The sequence below is a fragment of the Manacus vitellinus genome, unplaced genomic scaffold, assembly GCF_001715985.3.
Source record: "Manacus vitellinus isolate BGI_N305 unplaced genomic scaffold, ASM171598v3 scaffold_50_pilon, whole genome shotgun sequence".
NCBI lineage: Eukaryota > Metazoa > Chordata > Aves > Passeriformes > Pipridae > Manacus > Manacus vitellinus.
Genome location: NW_021940612.1, coordinates 1,934,248 through 1,954,855, shown reverse-complemented (window position 1 = coordinate 1,954,855; position 20,608 = coordinate 1,934,248). Strand labels below are relative to the sequence as shown.

The 20,608-nt window shown below is 43.1% G+C and overlaps 1 protein-coding gene across 2 annotated transcripts; it reads left to right on the top strand.

The window, feature by feature from the left end:
* The first annotated feature begins 1,283 nt into the window (after positions 1-1,283).
* Positions 1,284-20,301, top strand: HACD4 (3-hydroxyacyl-CoA dehydratase 4). 2 transcript variants are annotated; one of them, XM_018081013.2, is made up of 7 exons: positions 1,284-1,298; positions 6,705-6,808; positions 7,736-7,833; positions 11,816-11,928; positions 14,179-14,285; positions 15,020-15,151; positions 15,880-20,301. In XM_018081013.2, exons 2-7 carry the CDS (start codon positions 6,712-6,714, stop codon positions 15,960-15,962), a joined length of 630 nt encoding a protein of 209 aa, XP_017936502.1. In that variant the 5' UTR covers positions 1,284-1,298; positions 6,705-6,711; the 3' UTR covers positions 15,963-20,301. The 2 variants fall into 2 exon arrangements, with proteins under 2 accessions (XP_017936502.1, XP_008932464.1); XM_008934216.3 differs by having other exon boundaries at positions 7,706-7,833.
* Positions 20,302-20,608: the final 307 nt, after the last annotated feature.

The following is a 20,608-nucleotide window of genomic DNA, read 5'->3' as shown; positions in this document are numbered from 1 at the left end:
GTTGTTTGATGCCTTTGAAAATTACTAACACAACAGGTAAGCCACACACTTTTCACTTAGTCTGACATGAACTCAGCCTTTGATTTATCTCCTGCAACACCTCCAGGACTTCCAGTGTTAAGCGTCGAGGGGATGTCAAGTCTGCCTCCACTTTCAGGAGTTGAAATAGTGGTTTCAGGACATCTGTTGTTATACCTAAGAGAGGCCTAACCCAATTAATTAAACCTAGTGAAGATTGTAAGTCATTCAAGGTGTGGATGTTGGTGGGTAAAGCTACAGTCTGAGGTTGAATAGTGGTGTTAATAATTTGAAATCCAAGGTACTTCCATGTAACTGTCACTTGTTCTTTTCCTGGTGCAATCTCAAGGCCATGTTTCAATAGTGCAGCTTTCACAGACAAATGTACTTGCATGAGCTGTCCCTCGGACTCCACTGCCAGGAGGATGTCGTCCATATAGTGGTACAGAATGGTATTTGGAAACTGTCGACAGATTGGTGATAAGACGTCTGCAACAACTCTTTGGCACACTGTTTCTCATCCCTTGAGGAAGGACTGCCCAGTGATAACATCGAGATGGTTCTGCTGCGCTGATGGAAGGCACTGTAAACGCAAACCTACAAGAGTCTTTAGGGTTTAAGGCAATGTTAAAGAAGCAGTCTTTGATATCTATAATAACAATAGGCCATTCTGCAGGTATCACTGTTGGTGATGGGAGTCTGGGCTGGAGAGCTCCCAAGGGCTCTATGATTTTATTGAGTTCTCTTAAGTCCTGTAATAATCTCCATTTTCCATTTGACTTTTGTATAGCAAAGATGGGGAAATTCCGGGGACTATCATTTGGTACAAGGTGTCCTTTTTCTAATTGTTCATCTACTAGGAGGTTGACTTGTCGCAATTTCTCTCCCTTTAGAGGCCATTGGGATACCCAGTGTGGCTCATCCAAGAGCCATGTGAGGGCGGGAGACGGCAGCTGACCAGTGGCCTTTAGGCTAAATTTGATGTGGTTAAATGGATTCCCCATTGCACTATAATATCTCTCCCCCAGAGGGTCATTGGAATATTAAGGACATAAGGGCTTGTAGAGGCTGTTTTACCTTCTAGTCCTTCAATCAGTAAAGTGCAAATACTCTGGAGTGGTGCCTGGGCTCCTCCTACCCCTTTGATGTCAATGCAGGGCTGTGTCATGTTCCATTCTTTTGGCCAGTCGCCTTCAGCAAAGACTGTGACATCTGCTCCTGTGTCTATGAGACCTTTAACTCGAACACATGGGTTAGTATTGGGAAAGAATACAGCACAGGTTAGCATTGGGTGATCAAGTCAAATTGATTGTGACCATTGGACCAAAGGCATAGAGTCCAAAGTGTTTCCTCCCACATCAGTGGGGGTTAGGTTGGCAATAAGTGTATTTGTCTCCAGCTCCATGGGTAGAAACAGAGCTTTGACAGTCACTTCTACTACTTTCAGGTTGTCTACAGTTATCAATTGTGGGACAACTGTTAACCCTGTATCAGTGGATGTAGCAGTCCCTGTTAGAATGTATTTTCCAACAGGTACTGGTAGGTTAGTTGTTGGCTTCAGGAGAGCTGTCTGGTAGTTGTCATTGTTTATTGTGAATTGGTGGGGAGATGCCAGCTCCACCCTAGGGATACCTGCTCTGGTTCTCCATCTGGGATCGAGGGGAGCAGCTGGGTGTGGTTGGCTTGTGGGGTATTTTTTGTCATAGCACTGCCTCTCGCACTCGGCTCCCCGTTTCCCGGAATTGAAGCTAGTTTTTGCACAGCTTTCGGTGAGAGTGACCTGCCCTCTCTGTCAAAGAGTGATCTACAGTCACTTGCCCAGTGCAATCCCTTTTTGCATCGGGGACACAAGCTGGGAGGTACTGTAGGTGCTCTTGTTTTCAGCTGAGGGCAATCTTTTTTAAAATGTCCAGGTTGTTTGCAATGGTGACAGGTAGGTTCCTTCTGCACTGCCAGGACTTCGGCTAGGAGAGATTTGTTGTAATTTCCGGATCTTACTTTGTAGTATGCCTTAACCATGTCCATTGGAGTGGGATCTTTAAGAGTCCTTAATATTTATTGGCAATCATCATTAGATTGCTCTATAGCCAATCTTAGAAATAGTGCATCTTGAGCTTTTTGGTGTTTAATTTGTTTTGCAATAGCTTTCTTTAACCTTTCTGCAAAGTCTATAAATGGCTCTGTTGGTCTTTGTTGTACCTGGGTGTATGAGGGTGTTGGCTCCGCTGCCTCAGCGACAGCTTGAATCGCTTGAAAAGCCAGATTCTTTGAAGTGTCCAATTCATTCATAGGAATTCTGGCTTGAGCCTGATTGGAAATATAAGGCCTCATCCCATAGAGCCTATTAAAGGACTCCAGGACTGGGGTACCTGTGTTGGTGAAGGCTCACTCTGCATGTTGCCGAATGCAACCTTGCCATTCATCTAAGAAAAGTGTTGCCTGTATGTTAGTGAAAAATGCATTTACCAATTTTTTTATATCATTTAGTGTAAAAGTGTATGCAGTGAAAATTGAACTTAATACCCCTATTACATAAGGTGACCTCAGTCCATAATCTGTAATAGCTTTTTTTGTGTCCTTAAGAACTAGAGATGGATAGGTTCCCAAACGGGACTATTGTTGGGGTGGTAAAATACAGGGAATGCTTTAACCAAATTTAAATCATCAGCTGCCAATGCTTGTTCTTTGATGTAAGACCATTGGCTTCTCTGGCATTGGCTCTGGAGAGACTGGGACCATAGCCGCAGATATGTTGGCAGGTACCTGCTCCCAGGAAAGTGAAACTAGATGGGGTATGGGGGGGGTAGTGCACCTTGTGGAGGACTACCACCATCTACTGGTGTGGAGGAATAAAGTGCCTCCACAGAGTGGTGCTACGGAAGGGGCGACAGCACCGTCTAGCAGGATAGTGGGATGAGCGGCGCTGCCATGAAGGGGGGGGGTTTGGTAGGTGTTGCATGTGTGTGCTGGGGGGGAGGGATGGGGGGAGGAGGAAGAGATGGGGGACAGGGGGATGGGGGGTGGAGAAGGTGGGGGGAGGAGGGGGAGAGCGAGGCAGCTATGAGGTCATGGCTAGTTTGGGTCTGGGGGGGGGAGTGCGGTGGGGGGGAGTGGAGGGAGAGTGGGGGGGGGAGGAGCTGTGGCCATATTGGGTGAGGGGAGAGGGGGGCAGTGCAGCCATGAGGCCATTTTGGGTCTGGGGGGTGAGTTGAGCGCCTCATGATGTGTGTGGGATGGCGATACAGAGGAAACATTTTCCCATCCCAAATTGGTGCCAGACACAACAGTCACGCCCCAATTGGGACCCCTCACTGCTCCCTCCTCCCAAACCACTGATTTTACAACCTCATTTTTCTGTAGCATGCTTAAGATTAACTGCCACGCAATAGCTGCCCAAGACGCTAAAGAGTCGTTTGTTTGTATAGTTCTCCATAATTTATGTCCCAAGGTGTCCCACTCATGGTAGGTTATGGTACTGGGCAGTGCATAGTTGGTCTTGGAAATCCATTTAATCAGCACTTTTAGGGAGTCTTTGTCTATGGGGTGTCCATGAAAATAAATGAAGCTTTATAAGCGTTTGCAGCTATTGCGCTCTTCCTTTGAAGGCAGCGCTCACATGAGTATTATAAAATAGAGTTTCAAATCTATACAACTGCTGGCCTACCTAATCCGGTGGGTTGATATCCAATGCTGAGTTGTAGAGTCTGTTTGGGCGGGAAGCCAAGACCACTTTGTTGCCTGAGCCCAGGACGTGCAGAAAAACTTCTACACGGTAGAAGTTTCACTGAGTTCTTTCTGACAGTGGGCGCCAATTAACAGAGTTGATTGCTAGTTGACTCCTCACTTGCTACTTCTCAGAGAGGGTCCCTGTGGCGCCAGGAGGAAAGGACCACGAGGTTTCTTCTCTGGATTCCAGTGGCAAAAAGCAGTTTATTCAAAATCCCACGGGCTTTTAAAGTCTCTGGGGGAGGGTGTAGAAAGGGGAACGTGATTGGGCAAGGGTTTGGGGGAAAGGGAGTGGCTTGAGGGCTCTGCTAGCCAGTGGGGGATACAGGAGGACCAAAGTCCCATAACAAACCAGGGATTGGGGAGAGACAGATGAGACAACCAATAATGCTTGTGCAGGGACGGGGACTGGTTCGGGGAGGGGAGAGAACATAGTGCTGTACAGGGAAACCGTGTAGGTAAAGGGAATTACAGAATTCGGGGAAGAACCGCACAATAAAAACACAAGTAAGTCTTTCCACTCTGCTCGATCCCAGAGAGCTACTGCCATGAGGGACCCATTCCTATGGGCATTCTTTCCATGACTCATAATCTCTTGTAGTGGTTTGAATCTTGTTTTCCCCCAGAGGCTAAGAAAAGTGGTAGACCCCAAGGGGTGGAAACCCCTGGAAGTTTTGAAGTTCTGTCCAATGGGCGCTCCTGCAAAAATGTCAACATCCCACAATCTCACCGGAAGAGATGAGTTGTAGTTTGGTTGTGGAGGAGAGGTGGCCATGTTGTAGAGCCACGAGGAAGGGGCTCTGAGCCCCTTGGGGCCTCTGGGGCCCCCCAGCCAGGGGGACTGCAAAGACCTGGAACAGTGCTAGACTGGACTAAGTGTCTGTAGTTAAGCTGGGAGATGTTTTCTTCATGGGCGCAGAGCAGCAGCCGGCACTGACCAGAGAAACGGTGGCAGAGAACCAGGACAGATAAGAGCTGAACCAGAGAAGCAACAGCAAACGGCATGCAGCACACAGAGAGAACTCCTGGAAGGAGATAGAGAGCCAAGAGAGAGCCAACAGCAGCAGATGAGAGCAGAACTAGCTCTACAGACAGAGTTTGGGGTAAGAACTGATACCAGACCCCCCAGAACTCCCTTGAGACCTCCTGGAAGGAGGAAGATGATGGACTCTTACTTGAAAGAGCCTTGGAGTGCTACAGCACTTGCAGAGAGGAGTTGAGAAGCTCAAGGCGTCCTGAAGCTGGACTGGGACAGCCAAAGGAATGTGGAGGAGGGCTTCGCTTCCCCCCTCCCCCCCCCCTGCTGCCTGGAGACAGAGCACGGAGCTCTGCAAAGGGGAATTTGAATCCCCTGAGGAAGGGACTTTCATGAAGATGCCCCTGCATTTCGTGATATACCTGTGGTGATGCGAGTCTTGTCCCTGCTGGCAGTCCACAGGTGAGGCCTTCACTTAGACCGAAGGAGAGCCAAGGGGCTTGGAGACCCCCTTGTGTATATTGAAAAAGGATCCAGCTACAACAATCCAGTTACTGCTGCATGGAAGACAGAAGAGGAGCTGCTGCCCTAAATGTGGAAGGGATCTGTCCTTCTTTCCCTCCTGGACTTTTATTTGGAGGGGAGGAGAGATCCGATCCATTGTAAATACTTATGTCATGGTAGAGATAGTTGTGATCGTGTGTATAATGTATTATAATATTTATTTGTATAGTCATTGTAATATATTCCCTTTCCCCCACTTTGTGTCTGGCGTGTTTTGTCTGGAAAAACCCATCTCACATTAGATTGAGATGGGGGAGGGGGCTAGCACTAGGGAATTGGATTTTGGGGCTATCTTAAACCATGACATTTCTGTATTCTCCCACACAGAGCCTTTGAAGTTTTGCAAAAAGTCAGATTATCCATAAAAATTAGGTTGGAATAGCTCCAAAAGTGCTTCTGTTCCAACAGAAGATTAATTTTATGAAATGCAACTTGAATCCAGCAGTCAGTGGAGTATCTTTGTTTAGTTACTTTTTCCTCTGGAGGCACAAATTTCAGTTTATGGCCACAGCTCACCCTCATGATTGGTGGAAACTCAGAAATTTTTTCTGGGCATATCCTAGGTATCTCTCCCAAAGAGAGCCTTTGATCCATTAAGGCAGAGTTCTGTTTTATGACCACTGAGAGACAGTTTTCAATGATTTTTTTACATTTCACAGAATCACAGAATGGTTTGGTTGGAAGTAACATTAAAAATCATCTAGTTCCAGCCCCCCTGCCATGGTCAGGGACACTTTCTACTAGACCAGGTTGCTCAGAGCCCCATCCAACCTGCTCTTGAATACTTCCAGGGATAGGGCAGCCACAACTTCTCTGGGCAACCTGTTCCAGTGCCTCACCACCCTCACAGTAAAGAATTTCTCTCTAATATCTAATCTAAACCTACTTTATTTATATTTGAAACCATTCCCCCTTGTCCTGTCATTACATATGCTTGTAAATAGTCTCTCTCCACCTTTATTGTAGGCTTCCTTCAGATACTGGAAGCCATCTCTTCTCCAGGCTGAACAATCTCAATTCTATTAATGTTTCCTCATATGAGAAGTGCTCCAGCCCTCTAATAATCTTGGTGACCCTCCTCTGGACTCCAACAGGTCGATGTCCTTCCTGTGCTGGGGATCCCAGAGCTGGATGGAGCACTCCAGGTGGGGTCTCACCAGACCAGAGCAGAGGGGCAGAATCACCTCACTCAACCTGCTTGCCATGCTGCTTTTGATGAGGCCCAGGATACAATTGGCTTTCTGGGCTGCAAGTGCACATTGCTGAATCATGTCCAGCCTCTTATCCAGCAGCACCAAGTCCTTCTCAGCAGGGCTCTTCTCAATTTCAGCTCTTTTTCTTTGATTTACTAACATGTCCAAAGAGGGTGCAATTTCTTACAATGTTGTTCTCATATGGTTTATTATTTTCACTTCCACAGCTTTACCATGAACATGTACCTGTTTGTGTATGACTTAATGCAATTCTGTGGACATTCATGGATATTTACAAATATGATCATCAGGTTCATGACATTTGGAAAAGGTAGGATTCCTTCTCTATTTTCCTTAAGCATTTTAAGACACATTGACAGACACAGAGAAATATCAAATGAGAGATTAAGTTAAGATTCTGAGTATGTGACTATAATTCAATTAGGAAAATACTCCATTAAAAAGACTGAACAAATTCCTGGTACCTATGTTCTGTCCCTGTTACATAAGGAATGAAGCTCATTTTGCTAATGGGCTTTAATATTCAGCAGCATGCTAGTAACATTTGACTTAGACATAGACCTAAATGTGACTAGGTCCAGTTATTATGGCAAACTTTAATCTTACTCAAGCCACCAGGAGAGAAGATGTTAGTGGTTATTGCACATGACTCTCTATCTCCAAAAACATTACAATGTATTTCTCTCTCTATTGCCTGGAGTTAAGACACAAAAATAGAAAACTAGTGAAGATTTATAATGGTGGACAGTTGCAGGCATATAAAATGCCTCCTTTCTGATCTACTTGTTTTAGGCAGTGCCATGCGTACGGATACAGGCAGGAACTCAACATCTCGTCATGTTTAGACATTCCTCATGCATTTGCTCAACATTTCCTCCTATTTAGAAATATCCTAAAGCGGTATGTCTAACATATCTCTAATGGATCTGTGCTGGATCCAACACATCCAGCACAGTGTTTGCCCATGAATTAAATATAGGGAATTTAATTACTATCTCAGCTCCCTGCCTCTGTATCAGAGCCACACACGGAACGGACTGCCTCTTCCACTCCCTGAAGTTTGGCTTCTGCTACCCAAAAGTTTGGTACTGTGTGAACTTTACTTCTCTACATCTCCAGTGGTGATAGGGCAAGAGCTAACCCAGCAGTTGCTCCAGACCTTTACTGTATAACTATCCTCTACTTTTCCTCTTCACTTTGTCTGTAGATTCGTTGGCCGACACATTTTACTCCATAGGACTTGTAATGCGTGTTTGCCAATTGTTATCTATACTGGAGATCCTGCACATCCTCACTGGCATTGACAAAAGCCGTCTCCTCCCCAGGTTTTTGCAGGTAAGACCATTTCTCAAAACTCTCTTCATGACCTGCACATGTCAGCCATGGCCGCCCCTGGGGACAAGCCCAGGCTGAAGTACCCTGAATGTTCCACCTGCACCCTTCCTCAGGGAGCTTAGTTTGCTGATAGTTTGCTAACTGCAGGAATTGAGTCCTCAGAGCTGGGTTGCTTGGGAAAGGATTTCCCACTGAGGGACAAGGCCAAGTCACACCATGAAAGAAAATGAGTCCTGTGTGATGGATGTGCTGGGGGAAGGCAAGACAGGGCACAGTTGCAAAGCTCGTGCAAAAGGGATGTCTCTCAGGGCATTTGCAGCTTGAGTTGGAGGAGGGCAGGACAACATGTCTTTGTCACCAAAACAGAAGAAAATAAAATGTGACAGTCTGGCCAGGGAGTAAAGGCAGATGGGACTGGTACCTCAGTAAGGAGATAGAAAAGATATAAAAAAAGATTGGTGGTTTTGTGGACAAAACAGCAGTTCTTCATCCTATGCAAACAGGATTTGATTTACTGAACCAAAACCAACGTACTACTGTGATAAAACCATTAATTTTAAACTTTAAATATTTAGTAGCACTTTTCTCACTTTCTTTTGTTGTTGTTTTTTTTAAACATTCACTGAATTGAAGAGCTGTGTAAGGGTTTCAGCTATCAAGTATGATACTGCAATCACAGTCATTAAAAAATGGAAGTGAATGTGCTGTCTGCTCCTGCCCAAACCTCAGCTAGCCAAATTTGCTCTGTTTCATTTACTTGATTCAAAAAGCCATTTCCACAGGCTGCCTTGTGGAAATTTATGCCCTTCTACAGAACTTGCTGTATTCTGTGAGAGATCAGTGCTGGGAGAGGAAGGAAATTCCAATTTGATTTTAAAGAAGGAAAGAAAACTGAAACCATTGTAATTATGCTTTGTGATATGTTAGCACATATTTTCTTTTTATGAATGTGAAAACATAGGACTTGGGGATTTGCTGGTTTATTTTTTTCTAAGCAAGAGAGCAGCAAAAGAGAATCCCATATTTTCATTCATGCAAAGACAGATGATCCATACAGGAAATGATCCATTGCTGAGCAGTAGCATGTGCTTTTTATCTGTGTGTGAATATGTGTGTATACACACACGTGTGTATATTTATATATGTACATGACTCCATGTATATATGTATACAGATACGGTGTGTATAGGGGCACAATATCAACAGACATTTACTGGAATCTCCTCTTCTTCCAGTAGCTTGTCACTTGCAGAGAAGGTCCCCAGTCTCTGATTAACCCCTGCAGCTACCTTTGATTTCTACATACTACATAAAGGTATGAGCTGCGAAAGAGCACTCTTGAAAGAGAATAAAGTCTTGAAAGAGAATAAAGGCAAGCAGGCAGGCAACCCCCTGATTTATGCAGAAAAAGGGGTAGGATGCCACTGCCTGTCCTCAAGGGGACATTACAATTGCTCTGAGTAGCCAGGTCTGTGTCCTGCCTGCGGACATGCTCCAGAGTAAGGCCACATGTTGTTTCCGATTTCAGTGTCTGGTGGCTGCTTTGTGCATCCCATTGTTGGCCAGATGAGACTGCAGTCTGGCAGGAACAGAAGACCCACAGGGGGTGCAGCTTTGTATCATGTTCAGTTTCCTGCTCTTGCAGGTGCTTAACACAGTTTACTGTCTGATTACCAAGTTCCATCATGTGCAAATAGTAAAGCTGAGTGCCTCCATCACTCCCCTTCCCAAACCTCTGATGAAGGAAATCTGCCTCTCGGGTTTCTGCTTGTGCCCTAATGAGAGAAGGAAATCCACAGCCTCTTCCACTTCCAGATCATGATGCTGAATTGTGGGTCTCACTAGCCAGTGCACAATCTTTTGAAACTGGGGATGGTGACTTCCTACTGCTTGTCCTTTCTCTCACTGATATGGTATCAGATTCTGATCATTTGACCCATGCTGTTTTCCAATGCATTTCCACCGAGCCGCTTCTTGAAAAGCAAGTGACCATTTGGAAAATCTTCCAGCTCTGACATCTAAAAACATGTCCATCTTTTCATTATCAGGAAAAAGCCTTGGTCTCTAGGACAATTTCCTGTGGCAACTCCCTGAAATAGCTCTTTATTAACAACATTGCAGAACTCTCTCTCCACATCTCAGTCTGATGTTAGGGTCAGTAGCAAAATGCCCACATCAACAATGCTGCACCCTTTACCACCCTTCATCTGACAATTTTATCTCAGGCCTATTTTATCTGTTCTCTCCAGCACACAGTTCCATTCAGTGCTCACACTGCTTTTACCTTTGTTTTATTTTCCCTCTTGTGATGGTTGTCCTGCCATGTTTCTCCCACCTCTGTTCTATCTGGTTTCAGATCCTGAATCAGTACTTCCAGTTCCCCCATGTTTTTGTCAGGTTCCTCAGCATCACAGTACAAACACAGGACATATTACCTCTCACTTTCTGTTTCTTGGCCTATATATACAGAAGTCTGTCAACATCTGACCTTCTTGGAAATCAATTCCTCAGTTAGGGACCTATGGGATCAGCAACACAAGATGACAGTCAGGAGAGCGTTAGAGGCAGCAAAACCATTTTTAGCTGTTGTGGCCCCTCAGTGCTTTCCAAGATGAGGAACCAGATCCCCAGGGGATAGACATGCTTTCTTTCTGTATGAAAAATTGCTCTCACGTAATTTGGCTGAATAGTGAAGTGAAGGCTGCTTTATGCAACAGATGTGGATTGCAAAAAAAAAAAAAGTTTGTCCCAAAATGATCCATACAGGAACCCATAAACATTATGGAGCAAAACTACCACACAAATTGGCTGAGGCAAAGTTCTTATTTCGTTTAAGGTAGGAGTAAGGGGAAAAGGGGACACCAGTGAAGAATAACTGTGCTTATAAAAATAACCTTGGTAATCCATTTTCATTTCACAACTTTGCACTGACTTGACACCTCAACCTCTGAAATCATTAAACCTAAGGTATCTTATGGAAGACATGGCAGTGGGTAAAAAAACAAACAATGAAGCCATACTGATTCATACTAACTGATTACATGCATGTTTTCTCCTTCAACACTTTCAAATAGAGTGTAAATCAGAGTGAATTGGTTAATGTTCTCGGCGAGCCTGACAAGCAAATTCTTGGCAGTACTAATATATTTACTTTGCAGGGCAGGGCATGGATACTGTTAGGAAACTTTTCCAGGAAAACCACAAAAAGACAAACTTGTTTTTAATTTCTTGAGCTTTGGTACCACAAAAGTCTTTATTTTAAGCTGGGGACACTGCCCGTTTAATCCACTTTTATCTCTTCATTTGTAAAGGCATACCTTGTGGGTTGAATAAAGTTCAACCACTAGAAAAATCTTATGACATAAATACTGTGGCAATCATTCACGTAAGTGACAAGCTTAAATCCACCTCCCCCAGTCAAGAATAAGATGGAAAGAAAGACAGGAATTCTGCTTTTCCTCCCTCTTTCTGCAAATCTTACATGACAGAGATGCCTTGAGATACAGATCTCTAAGTTATGGCAAACAGAGCTGGGAGTGTGAGATTAAGTACTTTCCGGCACACTACCCCTCCAAGAAGTGCCCTCTGTATCCCACTGCCTCCCACACAGCCTACAAGCAAGGAAGCTCATCTCTGCTGGCCCTCCAGGCACCCGTGTGCAGTGGGAGTAGTCCTTGCTTCCACGACCTCAGCCGGTTCAGCCACAGGTTTCCTTGGCTACAAACCCAAATCATGCCAGTTGGCAAGCAAACCTCCACACTTACCATGGCAGATCTGTGATGCTGCAGCCAGCAGTCTCCAGTTGCCTGTGCTGAAGGCCAGTGGGATCTTGAACAAAAGCGGGCCAAGAAACAAAACATTCACTGCTGAATTTGCATAAAGGAAACTGGATCCACCCGTGGCCTCCTATTTTGCCAAAATGGCACAGAAATAACAGCTACAGAAGGTGCTACATGAATTCAAAATCCTCTTTTCTTTTCAGATCACTGAGAGAATAATTGTTTTATTTGTCGTGATCAACAGTCAGGAAGAAGTTCAAGGGAAATATGTCGTGTGTGTTTTATTTTTCCTTTGGAATTTATTAGATGTGGTCAGGTAAGGAGTCAACATCAAAACCATGAGGGGAAAATGGGTTATTCTTGCCACCAGAACCCCACCCTTACTGTGCAGCAGACTCATTGAATTGTTTCAAAATTGGCAAAGCATATTATCCATTTTAAGTAAAGCTTGAACCTTGTAAGTTACTTACTGTTTTTTATAAAAATCCACATGGTTGAGAGGCAGAGTGACTTAAAAATATAAGACAGAGTAATGCAGTAACATAATGCATTATCATTTGTAGTTCAAAAGCTTTGCCTTTTTTAACAAAAATTTAAAACGAAATCACAACTACCTTCCAAGGAACACCAATTTCCGAAAGTGATTTACCATCCTGTTGCTTTATTTTTTTGTTTTTACCCACTTTGATCCAAGATTGACAGCACAGTATAGCACGAGCAGAACTTCTTGCTAAAATGAAAAGACTTTTCTTAGGTTAATTGCACCTGTGCTTTTCAAAGAGCCAAGAGGTCCCGTAGCAGAGATGAGCATTTTGGTGTAGTAGGGCATATATCACACCACAAGGACAACAAACATACTTCTCAAGTGTAACATATATTGCTTAGGGGACTGACTGAAAAAAAAGGATTTAGGCAGCAAAGGAAATGCATGTTATAAAAGAGATCTAAAAAAGGAAAGTGTCAGAACTGATAGAGATTTTAAGTCAGCTGCAGAGTATTTGTACTACATGTGTTAATAGACTACTACTTGTATTATTTTTATTATTGCTCCATCCCATTTATTTTTGAAGCTTGTAAAGCTAAAATAGTAGAACTTAATCTGAAATGAAAGGGTTCTGTGCAGCTGGAGAGATGCCAAAAATATAAACAGAATTGGCTGTAAAGTCCTGTCAGTGCACAGTAATTCAATCAATGCATCATTAATTTTCTACCATTGCTAAAGAACATGCTCCAGCATCACAGCAGTAATGGCAGTTGCTTAGTAAGCAAAATACTGTAGTCCATAGCAGCAAATGATCAACTCAAATAACATATTACAACTCATGTAGGTTTAGAATTATTGCCTGATTTATTTTATAGCATCTGTGTCACGCCTAGTATCTCAAAGAAACATCTATGTCTAAAAGTGCAAAGGGATCTATCCCATCCAACTACTCTTGAAATATTACAAGTTCTTCCACATAGTCCTTCAGGGACATAAATATCCCTGAAGGACTACTTACTATGCATTATGACTAATGGTGGCCATGAGCAAATTCTGCAAGGTTTTCTATACCTGATCTTTCCTGCTTATAGCATGAACAGTCCATGGAGTTTGTATAGAAAGGGAGTAGTTGTGTCCTTTTCCTGGTTTGTATCAGGTTGAGATTCAGCTTTAAAAACAACAATAATAAAAAATAGAGACAATCCCGAGGTTTCAGAGATCAAACTTGAGAGAAAATGGTACAGTTACAGCCTATCAAACTCTTCTACAGTCATGTATGATGCAAAATGAATCAATTAATAAGAAGGGAATATAGAAAGTTTGTTTAATGTTGGTTTCATCTATCAGAAAATCTTGGGTAACAGATTTTCATATCTCTAGTAAGACCACAGGGCAAAAAGCCTTTCAGCTGACCAAAAAAGCGATCAGACCTGTTTCTCAGTGTTTGGAAAGCTGCTGTACCACTTTAAGATCAAACCAGAATTAGCTCATCTTTGGAGACTGAAGTCCTAAGCATTCTGGTCTCCCAGTAACAGCCACAGTAAGAATAAAATGATGAAATACATTGGAGCACAACTGTTTGGTTTTTTGCTCCTACTACCCCTTCTGAGGTCTAGCATAGGAGCAGATGTACTACAGAAGGTTAAGTTCCTGCAATTACCTTCCTGTTTAGCCTTCTCTAGCAATGATTTAGCTAGCTCAGCAGTCATAAATTAGCATTTTCTTAGTCCCAAGTGATAGGCATATTCTACCTGCACCTACCCAGATGCAATATCCCCATCTGAAATTCATTTTCTAATGGATCAGTATGAAGTCATGATGTTTCTGATGGAGCTGTCTGTCTGGAGGGCTCTATTGCTGTCTGCCTGCTCTGGGGTAGCACCACAGACCCACCTCTCCAAAACAATGAACCATCTACTTTTAGGCTATGGAGCCTTAAAAAAGCCTTTGCTCACTCTGAAATTTACTGAGATAGGCAGCTCCAAGCTCTTCTGCAATTCCTTTGGATTTTTCAATAACATCTCTTTATTCTAAAAGACATCATCATGCCCTCTGAGCTCATCTGCTTTCCTCTTGCTGCAGATACACTTACAACATGTTGGCAAGGATGGGAATATACTACCTACCATTGACATGGCTCAACTTCTCACTGTGCATCCCACTTTATCCCCTTTCAGTTCTGGCTAAAGGTAAGGAAGTGGGAAAGGTACCAACAACTTGCTTCCTCAATATTCTTCAATAAAATGTGATCACTTTAACTGCCATTTGCGTTTAAGGTAGTTCTTCTTGTGTAGCCAAAGTTGTCATAAATGTTTATGTATCTTCATATTAACCCGTATGTCACCTCTCTTTCTCTTTTCTGTTCTTTTTTCTTTAATAGCAGCTCTCTGACATTTGGAGTTTGTGTGTCTGGTGGGGTTTTTGTTTGGTTTTGGATTGTTTTTTAACAATATAGGAAAATGTTCATTTTTCTGAGTAAAGCAGAAAAATACTCTCTTAAAAGACAAACGGATTCCCCCATTCCAGACTGAGCACATTAGACAGCAAGTTCCAAAGCTGCCTTCTCCCCCACTGAGGTTGACCTTACTGGTTTAGGCCATACTTAGCAGATCATCATACTTACTTCAAGAAAAGTGCCCACTGAGAGCACATTGAAAGCACTGTAACTACAGGATTGACACTGAATAGGAAGTACTTGCTAATTCTAGTACTAAGAGCAATTAGCGCCTCAGACCTACAAAATTGAACTCAAGGAGAAGATGTTCATATGTGTATTAATATATATGAATGTGAATATATATGTATATTAATGCATAGGTATATACAATACAGCTGTTTGTACTTTAAAAGTAATTAACTGTTACACAAAGCTTTTTGACGATCTTCCACCTCCTTTTGACTAAGGATTTACCATGTTTTACAGCATTTGCAATTTGTGTATCACTGCCTTATTTTGAATATTTTGGCACATACTCCATCAAGCTACCATTTCCATTCGCCTTCTCAATCTACTTCCCCTATGTTCTGAAAATGTACCTGCTAGTGCTCTTTACAGGTAAGTATCTCATCTTTCAGAAAGCTGGGTCCCAAGGCAACTGGGATGTCTATGGCAACAAAAAATCAAGTCAGTATTGTGCCTTTCACAAACTCTAACTGTCTCTGCCACATCTTCTGCAGACCACTGCAGGGAAGTGCATCACCACCTGTTTTGATTTCCAGTGTCTTTCAAATACAAGTTTGAATTTGTAAGATACACTATGTGTATGAGGCATAAAAATACAAACCAATAAAAATTGTTTCAGTGGTCCTGGCCTTACAGCTACTTAGAGAAGCTTTCTTTTTTTGTTTTGTTTTGTTGTGTTGTTTTTTTTTTTTTAAATCAATTTCCATTTGATCATACTCTTGTTCTGTGCAACTATTGCTCATTCATTTGTGCTAGCTGGGACGAGAAGTTATATCTAAATTAACACTTTTACTGCTTGATTATTCAAAAGGATGAAAAAATTAGCCCACTCCAAAATCTGCATGTAAATAGACTCCTTCTCCTCCTCATCAAAATACTTTTGAAAAATTTGGACATTACAGACAAGTCTTTGTTCTGTCATTGACTTTAACATGAATTTGAAGGATCTCAACTTTATGATGCAGTGTTCTGTTCCTAAGTATGTGGAAGGAACCGTGCAAGGTTGCCAGATGAAGGCTCCTACTGCTCCTTCTAAATTTATTCAAGACAGTTTTGGACTCTGCTCCCTTGTTCTTACACCATTTTGTGTTTTGATTCAGGTATGTGCTTTATCATCCAGAACCTCTTCTCCGAGAGAAAGGCACACCTAGGGACAGGCAACATCAAAAACAAAAGAAGCTAAGTCGATATTTTGTTTCGAAATACAAAATATACTCCTAGTGGACTGCTGCATATCATAAGTTAAAAAGAAATTAGACGAAGATTTTTTCAATGCAACGCTCCTCTTTGCATGTACATCATCTGGCTGTGTAGAATTTTCAGAAAGGCAGGTCTCTTGAATGCACCTCAAAAATGGAGCAACTTCGGAAAACTTTTGAAAGTTTTAACTAAAAATTACTGGAGTTTTTGATATTAATATATTTTTTCTAACATATATTAGAGAATTCTGAACAAACTGAAGAGTGCCTCCACTCACAGTCACACCAACAAACCTTATTTCGGTATTAATTCTTACCTCATTGGCAACAAATACTCTGTAATGACAATTACCATTTAATCTGTAAGATTACTTTATATTAGGCCAACATGTATGTGCCTGATATATAAAAGTTAAAAAGGCTGGAACTGGATCTCTCAAGGAGAAGCCAGAACCTTTGCAACCTATGAGACTCACATGCTGATTAGCCCAGGCACTCACATTCTGGCCCATTCTTCACTTAACAAAAGAAGATTCCAGTACATGCAGCTAAACTAGAAAGGCAAGTGATCGGGTACTCAACTACTATATATTCAAGGGGATATTTAAGGATCAGAAATAAATACTTATGATCATGTATCTGCCATGACTTGCCTCTCTCCCCTCAATGATTTTCTCCCATGCTGAACAGCAGACAGATGTGTGCAAAAGAAGTGGGATACAGTCAGGCCAAATACATGTTGCTCTTTAAAGGGAACTGAATGACTACCAAAAACCATGTGCAAAAATTTAGACATTTTACTCAATTGCATTGCTCTTCATACTTCTGCAGGACTATCTGTGAGAATGCAACTAGATCATTGGCTCTTCAGAGGTTGGAAATTAAGAATACAACAGCAACACAGTGGATTGTACAGGCAAAAGTAGCCAAATAACTCATTTTGGCTGGCAGGGGCTTTTCTGATGTTTTATTTGTATTGATTATCACCTGCATTTCAATTCAAATAGGTGGGGCAGAAAAGTGAGGCTAACTTTTTGAGCTTGACTGAAAACTGTGGGGAGGGAGGCAAGATAATAGTAGGAGAGACTATAATAGGAAAATAAACACTATCACAATATGAAGAGGCTTTTGCCTGTAAGACTTTTTAAACCACGTAGCCTAAGAAGTTCTGTAAGGAAACAGAGAAGCTAAACTAATCTGTTATGAAAGGTCACCTACTATAATTTTTATATATTTAATACCTGTGGCAGGCAATGCCTGCAGACTATTGTGACCACTCTATTTGCAAACCATAAGCAACAAGATCATGCATGCAATAGTATAGGGTCAACTCTGGATTCTTTTTTTTCAAAAGCACTGGAAACAGATAGGAATTTGGAACTTACTAGACAAACACAAGTACTTCCACTTTGGACTTCTGTCTAATCCAAACTGATTCCAGTGTGAACAACATGAAGAAACATCTAGAACAATTGAATAAGATGACAGTTTTGAAGAGGATAGCCAGAATAAATCCATATGAAACCACTATATAACTTTGAAACATGGACATTATCCCCCTTGGAAATTCAATCTAATATGTTTGTTATCAAACTACCTGGAGTTAACATACCCTGTAGGAGGAAACATCACATATGATATTGTATTGGGTCTACGTGGCAAGGCTTTGGTACTGTAGAAGCTGCAGGAATGGCCTCCATGAGAAGCCATGGGCCTCCCCCATGTGAGAAACAGCTGGCTCTAGCCAGTTCCAAAATTGAGCCACTGCAGGACACTGCTGAGCCAAACAGCAAAAATGGTGGCATCTCTGTCAACATGTACATAAGAAAAGGTAAAAAAATGTTATGCAGCAGCTGTGAGAAAGAAGAGTAAGAAAAATGTGAGAGAAACAGCTCTGCAGACACCAAGGTCAATAGAGAAGGAGAGGAGGAGCTGCTCCAGCCACTGCAGCAGATTCCCCTGCAGGCCATGGAGATCATGGTGGACCAGGCTGTCCCTCTGCAGCCCATGCTGAAACACGCTATACAGGAGATATCCGCACTGCAGCCTGGGGAGGACCCCATGCTAGAGCAGGTGACTGTACCCTGAAGGAAGCTGCAGCCCATGGAGGGCCCACACAAGAACAAGTTCCTGGCAGGAGCTGTGGCCCATTAGGGACCCAGGCTGAAGCAGCCTTTTCCCAATGGATTGTACCCAATGCTAGAGCAGTGCTTGAAGAATTGCAGCTTGTGAGAAGGAACCATCAAGGTCTGTATCTAGCATGGGAGGGACCCCATGCTAGAGCAGGGGAACAGCGTGAAGAGAAACAAGCAGCAGAGATGAAGGTTTATGAACCAAGTGCAACTCCCATTCCCTACCCACCTTGCACTGCTTGGGGAGGGAGGAGGTAGAAGATTCAGGAATGAAAGAGTAGAGCTGACCCTAGGCAGAATGGAGGGGTAGGGAGAAGGCAATTTTAGTTTTGTCTTTCTTAGCATCCTACTCTATTTTTAACTGGCAATAAATTAGTCTTCCACAAGTTGAAACTGGTTTTCTGATAGTGAATGGTAAATGATCTCCCTGTCTTGACCCACGAACTTTCTCCCTGTCCTGTTAAGTTGTTGGAGTGAGAATAGACATCTGGCAGCCAGTTGAGGTCAAACCTACCGCAGATTAAACCATGCTTATTGTTTTATGTTAAAAAACTGTTATATCACTGAGTCTTGCAGCAGTCTAAAAGGCTAGAATAGGAAAAGGATTCTTTGAAATTCACTATGGGGAGGACTCCTGTAGGCATAGGTATGCTTTTGGAAGAATTCGTAAGGGGAAACTAGAACTTGCTGTTCCACTTAGGAAGCTTTTCTCCCTATCCCTTCTGCATTTCAGAGAAAGCTGCAGGGAGAGCTGTGAGTAAGCTCTCTCTGGAATGCAGGAGAGATTAATTTCACAGACATGTACAGGGCCTCCTTGGGCCAGAGATGGTGGGGGAGGAGAAAGAGAGGATAAAAAAAGCCCTGGAAGAGCAGGGGAGCCTTTTCTCTGAGGCCCAGTGCTGTCCTGCAGCACTGTGAGGTTTTTGTAAGTTTTTAGCATCCTTTGAAATAAACCTTTCTGAATCCTTTCCACTGCCTTGGCATTTTTGGGTGAAGTATCTGCATACCTTACAACCCCCAAACCCAAACTGCAAGAAAAAGGCATGAACCTAATGTCAGAAGACTTTCCCACCTCCTTCTGGTACAGAGGTAACTTGGGGCAGGCAACTGGGAGATCCAGGCAGTCAGACTTCCATGTGCGACGACAGCAGGCCACTGTACCTTCAGCTTCAATGCCTCACCTGAGTTTCTGGGAAATCTCTGGATTGGGCAGGCAAAAAGATGTTTAAGAAAATGGCTTTTATGACAAAGAGTTGTACTTCAATGATTGTAACCTGTTAGAGAGGGAAGGGATCCACTTGTCTAAAAATGGCAAGAGAATCTTTGGCAGCTTATGCCATTATGTTCTCCTGGGGTGTAGGCATGGCAGGATGGGTCGACAAGGGGAGAACAGTGGATGTTGTCTACCTTGACTTCAGCAAGGCTTTTAACATTGTCGTAGGTAAGCTCAGGACATGTGTGTTAGATAAATGGACAGTGAGGTGGATGAAGAACTAGCAAAGCTCAGAGGGTTGTGTTCAGCGAAACAGAATCTGGTTGGAAGCCTGTAGTCAGTGGCATTTCCAGGGATCAGTACTGGATCCAGTCTTAATTCAACTTGTTTATCAACAACCTGGATGAAGGCATCAAATGCACCCTTCAGCAAGTTTGCTGATGATACAAAGCTGGTGGGAGTGGCTGATAAACCTGGAAGCTGTGCTGCCACTCAGCAGAACCTTGATAGGCTGGAGAGTTGGGCAGAGAGAAACCTAATGCGGTTCAACAAGTCTCCTGCACGTGGAGAGGAATAACCCCAAGTACCAGTACAGGCTGGGGGCTAAACTACTAGAGAGCAGCTCTGCAGAGAAAGACCTGGGAGTCTTAGTGGATGACAAATTAAACGTCAGCCAGCAGTGAGTTCTTGTGGCCAGGAGGGCCAATGGTATCCTGGGGTGCACTGGGAAGAGTGTGGCCAGGAGGTCGAGGGAGGTGATCCTGTCCCTCTACTTGGCCCTCCATACTTGAGAATTGTGTTGAATTCTAGACTCCACAGTTCAAGAAAGACAAGGAGCTACTGAAGAGGGGCCATCAGTGGGCCACAAGAATGATCAGGGGTCTGGAACATCTCTCTTATAAGGAGAGACTGAGGGAGCTCAGCCTGTTTAGTCTGGAGAAGACTGAGAGGGAATCTCATCAATACATATAAATATCTCAAAGGTGGGTATTAAAAAGGTGGTGCCAGACTCTTTTCAGTGGTGCCCAACTACAGGACAAGAAGCAACAGCCATAAACTAAAACACAAGTTCCCCCTCAACATGAGGAAGAACTTCAAATTGAGCACGGCAGAGCATTGGAACAGACTGCCCAGGGAGGTCATGGAGTCTCCCTCTCTGGAGATATTAAAAACCCACCTGGAAATCTGCTTTTGAGGACTTAGAGATCCACAAGTGTTGGTCAGTCTTTAAGAACCACCCTTTAGAAGCACAGGAGCAGGCTGTGCCAAAAGTCAAGCAAGAAGG

Coding starts and splice junctions, on each gene's coding strand:
- HACD4 (XM_008934216.3), top strand. CDS start 6,712: ATGAACATGTACCTGTTTGTGTATGACTTAATGCAATTCTGTGGACAT. Junction 6,809..7,705: donor GTTCATGACATTTGGAAAAG/GTAGGATTCCTT, acceptor CTTTGTCTGTAG/ATTCGTTGGCCGACACATTT. Junction 14,286..15,019: donor CCTTTCAGTTCTGGCTAAAG/GTAAGGAAGTGG, acceptor CATGTTTTACAG/CATTTGCAATTTGTGTATCA.